Source organism: Neoarius graeffei, chromosome 9 (genome assembly GCF_027579695.1).
Source record: "Neoarius graeffei isolate fNeoGra1 chromosome 9, fNeoGra1.pri, whole genome shotgun sequence".
Lineage (NCBI taxonomy): Eukaryota > Metazoa > Chordata > Actinopteri > Siluriformes > Ariidae > Neoarius > Neoarius graeffei.
In genome coordinates this window covers 25,422,569-25,438,335 of record NC_083577.1, presented here as the reverse complement: position 1 = coordinate 25,438,335, position 15,767 = coordinate 25,422,569, and the positions used below count along the sequence as shown (strand labels likewise).

At 39.3% G+C, this 15,767-nt stretch overlaps 1 protein-coding gene across 2 annotated transcripts; it reads right to left on the bottom strand.

Moving 5' to 3' along the window:
- Positions 1-7,096: 7,096 nt before the first annotated feature.
- On the bottom strand, positions 7,097-15,091 carry LOC132891171 (interferon-induced protein 44-like). Of its 2 annotated transcripts, none has more exons than XM_060928638.1 (10): positions 15,003-15,091; positions 13,540-13,657; positions 13,097-13,129; positions 10,755-11,021; positions 10,452-10,482; positions 10,081-10,273; positions 9,831-9,971; positions 9,458-9,629; positions 8,293-8,393; positions 7,097-8,183 (listed from the first exon to the last, which is right to left on the bottom strand). In XM_060928638.1, exons 3-10 carry the CDS (start codon positions 13,119-13,121, stop codon positions 7,983-7,985), a joined length of 1,131 nt encoding a protein of 376 aa, XP_060784621.1. In that variant the 5' UTR covers positions 13,122-13,129; positions 13,540-13,657; positions 15,003-15,091; the 3' UTR covers positions 7,097-7,982. The 2 variants fall into 2 exon arrangements, with proteins under 2 accessions (XP_060784621.1, XP_060784622.1); XM_060928639.1 differs by having other exon boundaries at positions 13,540-13,636; positions 15,003-15,085.
- Between the last annotated feature and the right edge of the window lie 676 nt (positions 15,092-15,767).

Sequence of the window (15,767 nt, the reverse complement as noted above, 5' to 3'; positions counted from 1 at the left end):
CGAACAGATTGTTCTGTAGCAGCCTCTGGAGAACCTGGCGGACATGGTGGCGGTGCTCCTGCATGGTCTTGGAAAAGATAAGGATGTCATCGAGGTAGACAAAGACGTACAGGTTAATCATGTCCCTTAAGACGTCGTTGATTAGGGCCTGAAAAACAGCTGGTGCGTTGGTGAGTCCGAAGGGCATCACCTGGTATTCGTAGTGCCCAGACGGGGTGTTAAAGGCAGTCTTCCACTCGTCTCCCTGTCGGATACGGATGAGGTGGTATGCGTTCCGTAGGTCCAACTTGGTGAAGACGGTGGCGCCTTGGAGCAGGTCGAAAGCAGTGGACATCAGCGGAAGGGGATATCGGTTGCGCACAGTGATCTTGTTCAGGCCCCTGTAGTCAATACATGGTCGAAGCCCCCCATCCTTCTTGCCGACAAAGAAGAAGCCGGCACCAGCAGGTGAGGTGGAGGGTCGAATGAACCCAGAGACCAGGGCGTCTTTGAGGTATTCCTCCATGGCCTTGCGTTCTGGCTGAGAGAGGGAAAACAGTCTGCCACGAGGAGGGGTAGTCCCAGGGAGCAAGTCGATGGCACAGTCGTAGGCCCGGTGCGGAGGAAGAATGGCGGCCCTGCTCTTGCTGAATACCTCCTTGAGATCCCAGTACTCTGTGGGAACTTGAGATAACTCGGTGAGATCAGGGGGCTCGGCAGGAGACACAGGAGAGCTAGAGAGCAGACAAGAGGCATGGCATGCAGGGCCCCATTCCACAACCTGGCTTGTTACCCAGTCTATGCGAGGGTTGTGGCGAATAAGCCAAGGAAGGCCTAGAATAACTGGGAACTCAGGTGAAGGAATCAGGTGCAGGGATATTTCTTCCTTGTGACCTTGAGACTGGAGGAAGACTGGAGAAGTAACTTGGGTGACTCTTCCATCACCTAACGCTTGGCCATCGAGGGCAGACACAGACAGAGGGACTTCAAGAGGTGCAGTAGGTATATTGATGCTTTGGGCGAAGTGAATATCCATAAAGTTCCCAGCCGCCCCTGAGTCTATCAAAGCTTGACAAGAGTGGACAGACTCACCCCAGGATATGGAGACCGGGATGTAGATTCCTTGGCCAGGGAGTCCGGGAGAGAGGGTAGGCCCCATCACAACCCTCCCTCGGCTGGACGGGGCGGTCCTTTTCCCAAGAGTTCGGGACATGATGCTCGGAAGTGACCAGGCTTGCCACAGTAGATGCAGCACTTGTCCCTCCTTCTGCGCTCCCTCTCAGATGCGGAGATGCGAGTACGACCCACTTGCATGGGTTCTGGACAGTCACTGAAGGAGGTAGATGGTCTCCAGGTAGAGGTAGGGAGGCTGGGGGGGCTCAAGGCTTGGTGGCGTTCTCTCATCCTGTTGTCCAGACGAATAGCATGTGAGATGAGGGTTTCGAGGTCACTTGGGCATCCAATAGAGGCCAGACCGTCCTTGATGGGGTCAGACAGACCATGGTGGAAGGCTGACACCAGGGCAGTCTCGTTCCATCCACTTACTGCTGCGAGTGTTCGGAACGAGATGGCGTAATCTGCGACGCTTCCTCCTTGCCGGATGGACATGAGCTTTCGGGCTGCGTCGGTACTGATGTCTGCCTGATCGAAGACCCGAAGCATCTCTTCAGAAAACAGCTGGAAATCAAAGCACTCAGGTCCCTGTCTTTGCCAGATAGCAGTAGCCCAGGCTCGCGCCTTACCAGCTAATAAGGTGATCACAAAGGCAATCTTGCGGCGATCCGTAGTGTAGGTGGTAGGCTGAAGCTCAAAGGTGAGTTGACACTGGGTAAGGAACTCTCGGCACTCACTGTGCTTGCCGTCATACCTCTGTGGTGCAGGAAGGCTGGGTTCGCGAGGTGAAGAAGGCAGCATGGCAGGAGGCACTGGAGCAGGAGTGGGAGCTGGATCAGGAGCAGGAGATGCAGGCAGAGATGTCAGCTGTGCCAGGGTTTTCCCAATTTGCTGAAGCAGTTCCTCGTGGCGAGCAAGGGCCTCACGTTGGCTGGTGAGCGTACGTCCATGAGCATCCATGGTCGCTCCGAAGCGTGTCAAAGCTGCCATAATTCCCTGAAGGTTGGCCGGGTAGACAGTTGAAGCAGCCTCTGCTGAGTCGGTCATGACGGAGTCTTTCTGTTAGGGTTTTGCTGGGATTCGAACCTGGTTCGTTGGTGTGATGATCCAGCAAACCCCCTCTAGGCCACCAGGGGAATGACTCAAATGCAGAGGCGTGAGGCGGAAGTAGAAAAAGTAACAAAAGGTTTATTTATACTATGTACACTATATACAATCCAGGGCAAAACAAAAAAAACAAAAACAAAGAGTATAATTCAAAAAGAAAAAGGCAAAAATGCAAAAGCTCAGAAGATCCACAAAACACAGTACAAAGGAAACTGGAGATAAACATAACAGCACAAAGACTCCGTGACAAGAGGACTGAACTCAGGGGTATAAATACACAAACTAATTAAGGACACAGGTGAAGATAATTAGGACTAACAGGCAATTAACAAAAACACAAAACACAGGAACAGTGGCGGCCTCTAGAGGCCAAAATAAACAAGACACAAAAAGGAAATAACAGCGGCCTCTAGAGGCCAAAACAGTCCAAGTCCTAACACCCCTAGCTCAGCACCCTCAAAAACACTGCTTTTGGACGTAATTTTCAGAAATAAGTGCCCTTGCGCACTGCGCAATCATTGCGCAGTGCGCAAGGGCACTTATTTAATTCATTGCGCTGCAGTGAATGTGTGCGTGGGCGTGTGTGTGTTCTTGAATTCACTGCATCCCCTCTGATTGGGTTGCCTGTCCGCGCGAGTGCTTGCTACGACATGCTGTTTTTTTTAACTGGATTCCACGCCGATGAGGAACTCGAAGTAGCACCTGAGTTTTACTGGCACAGCGAGATATGAAGGTACGGACTGGAGTTACAATTGTTAAACACAACACAATAATATGCATAATGCAATATTGATGTTCCCTGGTCTATGAACAGAATGATAAAAACGACATTTATTATCCATATCGAGATACTTTTGTGCAGAGATGTACAAGTGCTACGGTGCTAGACCACCGTGTGTTAGTCAATTTTATTTAATGTTAATTCATTCATTCATTCCTTCATTGTTGTAAACAATTGTAAACACATTAACAATTACCACTGTTAAAAAATGAATAGCTCCAACATTACAAATGCTACTGCATTGTTTAGTTAAAAATATAACGTAAATATTTGTGTCCGTGGTTGTAAATGTGTAGATATCATAGTTTATTGGGTCAGCTTCTGTTAAAACATTGCATAAGTCTAGTCTTGTCTAGTCTAGTCTTCTTGTCTAGTTAAGTCTAGTCTAAATGCGGAATAAACGTGGAAACAATGTCGTTCAAGCCAGGTGCCTCTGTCAGCTCTGGGGGCTAAGCACCCCCAAAGATCAGATGCTAGAATCGCCCCTGCTGAGGTCAATTCTCACCCTGCATCTGCTTCAAAATTTTACTTTGATACCTGTCCCATCATCCCCAAAAGCATCTCAGATTGTAGGTAAGAACAATCTGAGGCTATCATGGATACAAACTCATTAAAGCTGGACAGTTGATGACTGAAAAGACCAGGGGAACCCCCCCCCCAATTTTCAACTTTTCAGTTTCATTGAGTCAGTGTTCATGATAACAGAGTGGAACCCAGTGTGGTTTTCTGCTGTTGTAGCCCAACCACCTCAAGATCAATGCTTTAAGCATGCTGATATGCTTTTCTGCTCACCATGGTTGTAATAAGTGATTATTTGAGTTAATTTTTCCTTCCTAGAAACTTGAACCAATCTGGGCATTTTCCTTTGACCTTTTTTCAACAAGGCTTTTCCACCCACAAAACTGTTGCCCACTGAATTTTTTTTTAGTTTTCCACACCACTGTCTGTGAACTCTGTATGACTATTGTGTGCAAAAATCCCAGGAAATCAGCAGCCTCTGAAATACTCAAACCAGTCCATCTGGCACCAACAACTATTCCATGGTTTAAGTCACAGAGATCCAATTTTTCCCCCATTCTGATGTTTGACATTAACATTAACTGAATCTCTTGACCTGTATATGATTTATTTTTATTTATTTATTTAGCATTGTACTGATGCTTCCACATGATTGACTGATTAGATAGCTGCATGGATGTGCAGGTGTACCTATTAAAGTGGATGGTGAGTGTACAGTTATCGTTGTCCTAATTGCATCCCTTTTCCATCAGTTTTATTGTAGTTGCTGAATAGTTCTTAGTAGTTACATGAATAACATTGTTTAAGCTGAATAACAGAGTTATAATCTTAAAAACAGAAATTGAATGACAGACACTGATGATAAAGTCCTCCCAACATTCTTTAAAATTGTTGAACCTCACATGACTTAAACCTGCTTGATTTGATTTCAAGCTAGTCACTAAGGAAGGTGTTTTTAAACTCCTGTCTCAATGATTTGAGTTTTAAAACATCTTTAACATGTCTGTTGCTGTGTGTGTGTGTGTGTGTGTGTGTGTGCGTTTTTTTTTTTTGTCTATCTTGTCTTTCCATCAAAGCCCCTGCCAATGGTGAAATATGCAAAGTATTTTTTTAAAGAGATGAGATGGTTTAATTGATTGGGTACCCAATCAATGGTTGCAAGTATGGTTTTTGCAACCATAGTTTGCAGAAAGCTATCTCACTAAAGTAAGGAAACTTTACAACTGTACAGGGCCTAGCACGATAACACAGCTGACTCATGTGTCAGGGTGCAGGCACTTACAGATGCAGTCACAGGGGAGAGCGAGTGCATCACAAACTGGGAGCCAATTCCAAATTGTGAAACTAATAACAAGGTTAGTGTTGAGAAGGGGGTCGTACAGACAGTGTGTCAGAGATAAGGTGAAAGTTCAGAGTCAGGGATTAACAGAAAACAGGGTCAAAGTCATGGAGAGTCAATAACTCGGGATAAATGGCTCGGTATGATCCGGTATGGATACAATGAGCGATACTTTGCACTAGGTGTTTGTGACTGAGTCTCTTGAATAGCTGTAGTGATGATTAGAATTCAGGAGAGGGAAAGTGCTGCAGTGCTTGGGAGTTGTAGTCCATGGCGGCCATGTTTGGAGGCTGCCCCAAATTCGGATTGCTGGTGTTATTTCTGACATCATGGTTGAAACCACCACCCCAACAAAGCAATTAAATTCCTCTTCAGGTGCTTACTTAAGATTTGGACACTCTTTCAAGACAAAATTTAAATCTTTAAACTTAAAATGGTAACATTAAGTGATGTTAAGCATGTCACTGCATACCCAGTCAATTAAACCATCTCCTCTCTTTAAAAAAATACTTTGCATATTTCATCATTGGCAGGGTCTATGGTGGAAAGACAAGATAGACAAAAAAAAACACAACACAACAGACATGTTTATTCTGTTAATAATAAAATTCACATTTAGTCATTTTGTATTTCCTTGCATTTTCTTGGGGGTTGGTTGAAGAAGCCTAGTCATGTTGAAGTCGGATGGCAAATTGTTTATCCACAACTCTGGATTATACGAAAGAAGGAAAGCACTGTTAAGGCTTAATTTTAAAATATAACGTAGGCCTCATGTTTCCAATAGAAGGTCTATTGCAGTAGTGGATTTCCATTGCCTCACACTTTGTTGTTGTGCTATCATACCCATCCTTGTTTGTTCTGGGCCACAAAAATAGCAAGTTACCCTGAGAGCACAGAATAAAAATAAAATGTAACTGTGTCTGACAAGGATAAACTAATATTATTGAGCTGATGAACTGACTCACCCATTCTGCTTGCTGCATCTCTGACATGCTTCAGTTTTCCAATAAAATCTTTGTTCATCATTGAAATCTTGTCAGCTGGTGCGACAAACACCAGGCAGTGCATCTGATCACTCAGGCTGGGATTTTGGTTGTAATAAAGGTTGCGTTTAGACAGTGGAGTTTCTTTGTTAAACTGAAGAAAAGATGTGTTGTGTGGTCATACAAAATTGGCTTGGATGATAGTACAGTTACGCTGGTTACACTGGTAGGCTTTATACTGACATAGTAACATACTGATTTGCATATGGTGTGAATATCCAACCACAGGAAAGTGAATTGTTGCACACTAAAGGTTAAGTGTTATCTTCACCCTCTTTCATATGCCCTTTTAAAGCAAGGATGAATTTAAATTAAATTTTCACTTGATAAAGGGATTGGCAAATATGATTTTATATTGTAGATTTATATGATAACACAAGCTATTTATTTGGTCTTGCTTCATCCATCAAAAATTGGATAAAATCACACAGTATGGCTACTTATTGTAATGCGGTTATGATGCCAATAAAGTTGGGACTGCATCTCTCTTCAGTGTTAAATGCTGAATGAAGCTTGCTTGATGTTCTTCAAGGTTTGAGAAACTGTCCAGAGTGAAATGACCTAACTTGTGTTTATTATCTTTATTATAAATGAAGAGCTCTTTTCCAAAATGCTATAAATCCATTTTGATTGTTTTAAGAAAATGATATGATGTGGAAAACACGATTGTAAATGCAGATTGTAAATGTAAATACTTAAGTACATAAAATCAGTGTATTTTACTCCTCAACCAAAATGCTTATGGACATAAAAATCTTAAAAAACACACCAAAGAAGAAATCATCATCATTAACAACAACACACCCTACATGTTCACATAGAGTGGATCAAAATCACACAGAAATAGGCTGTTTCTATTTCCCACTAAGTCCACTAAAAGGAACAGTTTCAATTTCACGACTTCTGCATGATCTATAACCCACACTCTATGTGTGAGTCTCTATTAATTCAGTGATTTCTTTGTACCCTGTATGTCTGACACAACTAAGCAGACAAATACCTTTTCTGTTGCTAAATCTTTGAACTTTTAACATAAAATATTTACATTTACAAATGAAGAAGGATCTTTTCCTTTTATCTTCAATGTTGTCATGGGTATAAAAGCAGCAGAAGGAACACACAACAGTGTGTGTCTTCCCACACAAGCTCACCCCTCGCTTTTCAGCATAGTTATCACATATGCCTTTAATATATTTCAATTAATTGCAAATGTCCTTGAATTTTGATAGAAACAGCTTTATTTCAGTAACACACTCATTCACATTTTATTTCAGTAACACACTGTCACAGCCATTTAATTTCATTCAATTTACATGTACATCTGCTGTAGGACCTGGAGCAGGGAATGAGTTTACTTCATCCATTGTATTGTTTAAGCTAAGACATTTTGTAATGTCTTATCCAGGTTCATTTTATCATTTTATTTAGATATTAAAGAATAATACACCAGATCTGTGATCAGAAAAAGCATGATCAATACAACTAGCTGAAATGAGCTTATCATAAATTATCTTGTGTATAATAATTATAGCAATGTGTACAGTTGCTTTGTAGCTCCATATCAAATATCCCTTCTAACCAGAATTTTAAATTATTAAGTCTGTACTAATTATGCACACTGAATCAGTTCCGTAATACTCAGAAATTCAAACCCTTTCATACACTAAAGAAGGAAAATGAAATCTAATATTAACAATCAATGTTCAGATTTTGAAACAAAATATAAAGGATGCATGCTATCTGTATATTTGTATCATTAAACTCATTTCAAAGACCTGCAGTTAGGTTAACATGGGGCAGCCTTGGGCTGAACTGCTCAGGAGTGGTGGCGTACATGTACGCAGCGGCTTTGCTCTCTTAAGATGAACTAAATTTCATTGTACATTTCTGTAGTGACAATAAATGCATTCTATTCTATTCTATTCTATTCTATGCCATTTTAAAATCTGGATAAGAACACGAATATACTGTAAGTTTCATGCTTTAAAATGTGTTGCATGATTAAACTAGATTAAGAATTCAGTGAATTTGAATAGCAATTAGCCATCAGATATGTAGAACTATTTGTCATTCTGCTTTTCATGTTTTGTGTGAAATCTCTTTATTCACATTTTGGTTGTTGATGTGAAATTTGGTTTTTGGAACTTTTGACCAAATAATCATTTGCCCAGTTGATAATCTGTATTAAAGCATCCAGCATCAGGCAGTTTATGTCCTCATTCATATGGGTCTCCTCGTGATAGTTCAAGACAGGGAAGATACAGTTCACAGGCACACCCAGTACATGACTGCATTCATCCATCTGGATACACACAAATATACACAATTTCATTAATTTGTTACTTTCAAAATTGTAGTTGGGAATCTCTGCAATGATGACAATACAATTTCATGCTAGCAAAATAACTCACTTTTTGGTTGATCTTTTTGCTTTTGTAGATATTTCTCAAGTTCTCCTTCGTCAATTGACATGCGCGGTCGACTCTTGTCATGAAAACCACTTGAGGCATGCCTGTAACATAAGCAGGCAGCACACAGATTAAAAACTCACTCATTTTATTGTAAATCCTCGCAGTGTGGTGGATTTTTGCAGAATATGTCAACTGCCTACTCCAAATTGCCCATGAGTGTGAATGGTTGTTCATCTCTGTGTTAGTTCTGTCATGGATTGGTGATCTACCCAGTGTATACCCCACCTCTCATGATCTGATCCCAACAATACTTGTAAAAAGGTGTCTCATTAAAGTAAGAAACCTTTCCTAATGTACAGGGTCTAGCATAATAACACAAACTCATGGCTTCAAACACCCCAAAAAGCAATTCAATTCCTTTTTAATTGCTTACTTAATTTTTGGACACTCTTTCAAGACAAAATTTAAATCTGTAAGATGCTAGATTACAGATAAAAAAAAAAAAAGCAGAACCATAAAGCAGAAGTCACTGTGTGTTGGACGCTCTTCATTTGGCATATTGTATAATTTCTTGCTATTTTCATGATCATCAATGCAGGCAATAATCGAAAGAAAAGTTTTTGTAATTGTAAAAGGAGGATCACTTAAAATTATATCATTAAGTGATGCAAAGCATGTTGCAGCAATATCCAAGCAATTAAATCATCTCATCTCTTTAACAAATACTTTGCACATTTCCCCATAAGCAGGGTCTATGGGGGAAAGATAAAACACATAATAAAGCAACAAATGTATTTATTCTGTTAATAATGAAATTCAAAATCATTTTGTATTTCCTTGCATTTTGTTGGTGGTTGGTTGAATTAGCCTGCTCATGTTGAAGTCGGATGACAAATTGTTGATCCACAAATCTGAATTATATGAAAGTAATGTACTGTTAAGGCTTAATTTTAAAATATAACTTTGGCCTCATGTTTCCAACAGAAGGTCTATTGCACCAGAGGATTTTGATTGCCTCACACTTTCTTGTTGCGCTACGATACCCATCCTTGTTCATTTTTGGACACAAAAAGAACAATTTACCCTGAGAGCACCGAATAAAAATAAAATGTAACTGTGCCTGACAAGGATAAACTAATATTATTGAGCTGATGAACTGACTCACCCATTCTGCTTGCTGCATCTCTGACATACTTCAATTTTTCAAGTAAATCTTTTTCCATCATCGAAATCTTGTCAGCTGATATGATAAACACCAGGCAGTGCATCTGATCACTCAGGCTGGGATTTTGGTTGTAGTAAAGATTGCTTTCAGACAGTGGTGCTGCAGAGTTAAACTAAAGAAATACAAAACAAAAAAGTGTTTGGGTGGTCATGCAAAACTGGCTTGGATGACGGTCTGCTTACACTGGTTACATTGGTAGGCTTTATAATGACATTATACTTGCATACTGATTTACATATGGTGTGATTAGGCTCGATAATAGCCAACCACAGAAATGTGAATTGTTGCACACTAAGGTTAAGTGTTATCTTACCAGGTAATCCTCTTTCATATGACCTTTTAAAGCAAGGATGATATCTTCAGTGTGGACTCCACCTCCTGCTTCTGCACCCATTATATCACTGAAGGTAAAAGGGAATGATCCTTCCTCATTTTCAAATGTAAATTGCTCATACTGAAAGTACCACAGAAAAAGAGGTTCATCAGTGTTTACCTAGCTAGCTGTGTCATGCATACTAGACAAAAAGAAGTCACAAACTTTGGACTGCATAATATGAACTCACTTTTAGAGTGTGACTCGTAGTAGAGTCTGCAGCAGCCAGACAGTTGACAAACTGACGTCCTTCAAAAATGGATCTGATGGTGTTTATGGTGCTGGACTTTCCTGCTCCAACTGGTCCATACAGGAGGAAGTGGAGCTTTTGGACTTCATTACAAACTTTAAATGTCTTGAGGGAATTCAACCTTTTGTCTTGACTAAGAAAAGAAAAAGTGTGATTGCAGCAGCTTATATTTCTAGTTTTATACTGTATTTGTTATAAATTTTGCAGCAATAACTAGCAACTCAGTGCATATGTGCCATTTTATAAGAAATAAATCAAGATTAAAGGATAATTATACATCACATTATACATAAGGATGTTTGTGAACTTACCTCCATTGTACTGTCCTCCATTCTTTAATTTCTAAGGAATAAATCACATTAGCATGCTATTCGTATGGTTTATATTATTGTTATATGTATACTATTATAGTAATAGTATAGTCCCATTTTTCCAGGCGATGCACATTTGAAGTGTTGCAGAAATGTGATTAGATTTATGCCCTATTTTTGTAATATATTTTCAAAATAATAAAAACATCTGTTTGTGCTTATTTCTATGATGAGGAATAGTTATTATTAGTATTTCTCTACTTAACTGATATTATTTCAAGTAATGGTTGTAATAGTACTTACTGACTCTGACAAGGGCAAAGCATGATGCAGAACCTCCAGTGTTGCTTAGGTTTATGGTGTATTTCCCTTCATCAGTGGCCTGAGCATTTACAATTTCCAAGACACATTTTGCACCAATTTTTCTCACAACATGCTTGCCCTCCACACAAGCCAATTTGTAGCCGTCCTTTTCCCATGATGCTGTTACATCTTCTGTGTTTGCCTCACATTGAAGAATAACACGATCTCCAATTTCAACATCTTTTTCAGCGAGAACTGTGACAAATTCTGTTAGACAGATCAGAAAAAGAATTACAAGGACACATTGAATGGTTAAGTTCATAGGTTCATGTTTATCTGCCTGGTCATGCCATGTTGTTCATATCATAGCTCATGGACTTGTCAGACCAATATCCCAATCCTCAACAAATAAGGTGCTTAATGTCATCTTTTCATATTTGTCATATTTCATAATTTTATCATTCATATTTTTAAACTGCTTAAAATGACAGGAAAACAAACATACACTTATGTATGTACATTATCTTTCAACCAGTCAAAAGTGCATAGGATTGTCCAGAAATGCAATGTGCAAAACCCAGGAGTCCAATACCGGTGTTTAAAAACTCTTAATAAATGTTATCATTCAAATTATTTTTACACCATTTTGATTGGCTGAGCGAACTGCAAATAACTGCCTACAAATAATGGTCTACTCATTGTCAGCATGTGCAGGCACTGATGGACGCAATGGCAGACGTGTCACAAATTAGTAATCAACTCCAAGATGTGAGGCAAGAATCAGAGTCAGGTTTGTGCCAAAGGTCGATCGATGTGAAAACAAAGTGTCTGAGGTAAACAACAGTCTCAGAGTCCGAAAATAATTGTAAAATGGGTCAATATCACTCAAGTCAAGCAGAATAACAAATGACTTGATATGATCAGGTACAGGGGACAGAGAATGATACTTCACGTCATGTATTCTTCTTCTTCTTCGGGTTTTTACAGCAGCTTGCATCCTGGGTGTTGCACTACTCCACCTTCTGTTTTGGAATAGTTCCTATTTGTCATGGTTGTCAAGTTTCTATTGCAGTCCTGTTTTCCTTCTTATTTGCATTATAATGCAGCCTCCCTCAGTTTTATTAATTTAAATCCGTTTGTCTCGTCCTGTAACCCTGAGGGACCTAAATAGCTCTCGTTTAGCTTGCACACTGTCTCCACATTGCAATATAATTTTAATGCTATTTCCTACTCTTCCTACCTCCCTTAATTCATTCATCATTTCTTGGCTGGGTTGTGAATACTTCCTACATGATGTGCAAACATGTTCTGCTGTTTTCCTTTCCTGGCAATGATCACAAAGGCCTGTTGGATGCTTTCCTAGAATGTGAAGTGTGGTGTTTAGGTTGCTGTGCCCAATTCTCAGCGTGTTCATTATTACCTGCTCTCGCCTTCCTGTTTCCTTACTGCTTGATACTTCACCTACTTTCTCTTTAATAGCATACAAATGTCTCCCTTTTTTTTCATTATCTCACTGACGTTGCCACTGTTGGTTCATCTTTCTACGTATATACTATGCTTTTCCCTTCTGATTTCGATAATTTATCGTGTTGTATGTTTGTGACTGCAGTCCTTAAATAGGGTGTGATGATTACTGCGGATTTGGATCAAGTGTGTCCTCAGTCAGAACTCGGGAGAGGGAGGGCGCTGTGGCGCTTGGGAGGTGTAGTGTGTGGAGGCCATGTTCGAAGGCTGCCACAAACTTGCGTGATCAGTGACACTCATGTGCAGTTACTTCGCACTTTTTTCAACATGGCTTGCTTTCTGTTTTATCATTTGACTTGTCACATGAACTTTAAAATCAGTATTTCAAAAAATTTATAATTTGAATGATAATAGTTGAACTCGGCTTTCACAAAATATTGTGATTTGGTAGTGTCTCGCAGGCAATGCCTTCAGCATCAGCAAATAATTAATTGCTTGCTTGCCACGAACAAATCACAACAATATTTTGTTCATCCTCGTCCAGTAATTGCTTATTGTTTATTAAATAAATGTGCCTGTTCTAACATAGAAAACTAGAAATTAGGAATAATTCTGCAAGACTGCACCAGACACATACTGTGTACATGGGTCACTGTCTATTTTTTTTTAAATTTGTTGTTGATGATGCTGCTGGTGGTGGTTTTGTTTTGTTGAATGATGAATTGGCTTTAATATGGAAGTGTTCCTTTTCTGATTGACTGAAAATAAATTATTGAAAACATGTTTACATGCATGTAGACACAGAAACACTGCCCAGTGCACTACTGTCCCATTGAATATTACTGTAAGGCTTCATTAAGTCAGATTGTGTTACATACCAGGTTTGGTTGGACTGGATCCCATATTTGAATCTATATTGAAGGAAAAAATATATTAGAATCTCTTGTCATTTGCATTATTAGTACAAGAGACTGTAGCTATATAGAGAATGAAGAAGGTAACACAGCAAAAATAAACAGAAAGTAAAAGTGATGGATAGCATAGCACCATGTTGTATCTGTCAAAAATGGCAATTATGACTGAGAATTCAGTGATCTCAAAATGAGTAGCAACAATATAATCAGTGGGCCCATGTTTTGCAGGTTTTAGAATATTCAGTAGAACTATTTGGGCGTGTCTGTTTTGTCTGTTTGTAGGCATATGAGAGAGAGAGAGAGAGAGAGAGAGAGAGAGAGAGAGAGAGAGAGAGAGAGAGAGAGAAGTATATAGTGTTAGTGTTTTTATATATAACACATGATGTTTCTGAATAAAGAGCACTTACCTTGTGTGATGGTCCGTGTGCCTTTCTCTGTCTGCCGTTCTACGTGTACAGCTCAGCTCCTGTTGAGTGCTCGTTCTGCTTTCACTTTTGCTGCTGTCTGTTTGTGTGCAGGGGAGGGCTATTTTTGAGAAATGGAAAATAAAACATACTTGCCTTTTTTCCCTTTTTTATAGCATTAAATTATAAATTAATAAAGGCCACAATTTGTCCTGGGGAACCAAGTTTTGAGTGAATGCATGACAACAATAAGCAATAACTGCACTGTAATCAGCTTTGTTCCTACATTCCACAAGTACTTTTTTGTATTATCTACATTGACAGGAAAAAAGAGGTTGGTGAGGGGAGAATTGTTCTTTCTTCATGAATGGTCCACAACATCAAAAAAAAAAACCCACACATTTTGGTTTGTCTTCTTTTTTTTTTTTTGAGTATTAATGAGCATTTCTGAGCAATTAATGAGCATATGATGTCAGTTTTTATTATAATTGTTGGCAAACTGCTTTGGCTTATCGTGAAATAAAACAATGTGGGATGTTTTATTATTGGAAAATAATCAACTTTGGGTTTGGTATACATACATACTGTCAGTAGGAGCGCTGAAACCAACAGCGCTAACCAGACTACAAACATGGCCGCCCAAGACTACAACGACCAAGATTCACAGTGCCCCCTGTCTCCAGAGGATTGAACTCCGTCGTTGCTCATTTCGTTAATCACTACCATGCTACATAGATTGATTCATTGATTGATTTTATTTAGTAAAATAATGCACAAAATACATAAATATAGCGTACATTAAGCTACACGGATAACACAAGAAATTGTATAACATTTATTTCCATTGTGGTCTGGTGAAAATGTAAACCCCTCTCAGACTCTGCTTCATTGTGAAGTATTGTTCTGCTTTCCCAGTCCATAACGAGCCTTTGGTCTCTCTGACTGGTTTCCCGTTTATTTAATCTTGCTATCTTTCCTACATTTACTCTTCCTGGTTTTGTTTCCGTCAGTTCGTTTGCCTATTGACTGACCTTTGCCTGCCTACTGACTACGATTTCTGCTTCACGATTTGGCTTTATACTGTTTATACACTGCTTTTTCCTGTAAATACATCTAAGTGCCTGCATTCTGACACATACTATATGTACAGTGTATTTGTTTACACTGTACTGCCTGTTTAATAGATATGATGATACACTAACTTGTAAACTGGCATCTCAGTGTATTTTAAGAATGCAACAAAACACTTTTTTTAAGAGCTATAAGCCATAACCATCAAAATTAAAACAAAAAAGGCTTGAAATATTTAATTTTATGTATAATGAACATAGACTATATGAAAGTTTTCCTTTTTTAATTAAATTAAGAAAAAAAGAAATTTTCATGATATTCTAATTATTTGAGATGCACTAGTATAGTTCTTGTTTATATATAATGCATGAAATGTCTAAATCAAGAGCACTTACCTTGTGTGAAGCTTAGAGTGAAAGTTGAGGTCTGTGTGCTTCCTCTGTCTGCTGCTGTGTGTGTGCAACTCAGCTCCTGCTCCTGTTGAGTGCTCGTTTTACTTTCACTTTTGCTGCTGTATGCTTGTGTGTTATTTCTGAGAAATGGGAGGGCTATTTCCGAGAAATAGAAAGAAAAACAAATATTGTCTTTTCATGCTCTATATCTTTTGTTAGAGCTTGTTTGATTTATCATGTATTCTGGAACATTCTTGAACATTCTTCATGCATATTTAAATGAACAATGAAATGTATACTTTGTGATCGGCTTGTGCAGTATTTTTTTTCTCTCTCTCTCTCTCTCTGCTTGTGATTTGCTATCTTAATCATGATTAAACTATTTCACTGAACTGATGGGCTTAAAAGGACAGGAAAAAGAGCATGTGCATTCTGAAACTGCTTTTTGATGTCATGATTTCCCACTTCCTTTGAGAATCTGATTTCCTTTCACATGAATATGCAGTGCACAGTAACCCATTCCTAACATTTCATGTTCTCATTTTTGCTATTCTGCTGTTTTATAATTGTCCTGGGTGACACTGAGGATAGGTTATTTATATTATACACTGATCTGACAAATGTTCAGTTCATTTTATTGCATTTCTAGATGTTGCACAATTAGGGCGGCACAGTGGTGTAGTGGTTAGCGCTATCGCCTCACAGCAAGAAGGTCCGGGTTCGAGCCCCGTGGCCGGCGAGGGCCTTTCTGTGCGGAGTTTGCACGTT

Excerpts from the sequence above, each read along its gene's own strand:
- LOC132891171 (XM_060928638.1), bottom strand. The coding sequence starts at position 13,121 with ATGGGATCCAGTCCAACCAAACCTG. Across the intron at positions 9,630-9,830 it reads ATATGAAAGAGGATTACCTG|TTTAACTCTGCAGCACCACT; the intron begins GTAAGATAACAC and ends GTATTTCTTTAG. Across the intron at positions 8,184-8,292 it reads GCAAAAAGATCAACCAAAAA|ATGGATGAATGCAGTCATGT; the intron begins GTGAGTTATTTT and ends GTGTGTATCCAG.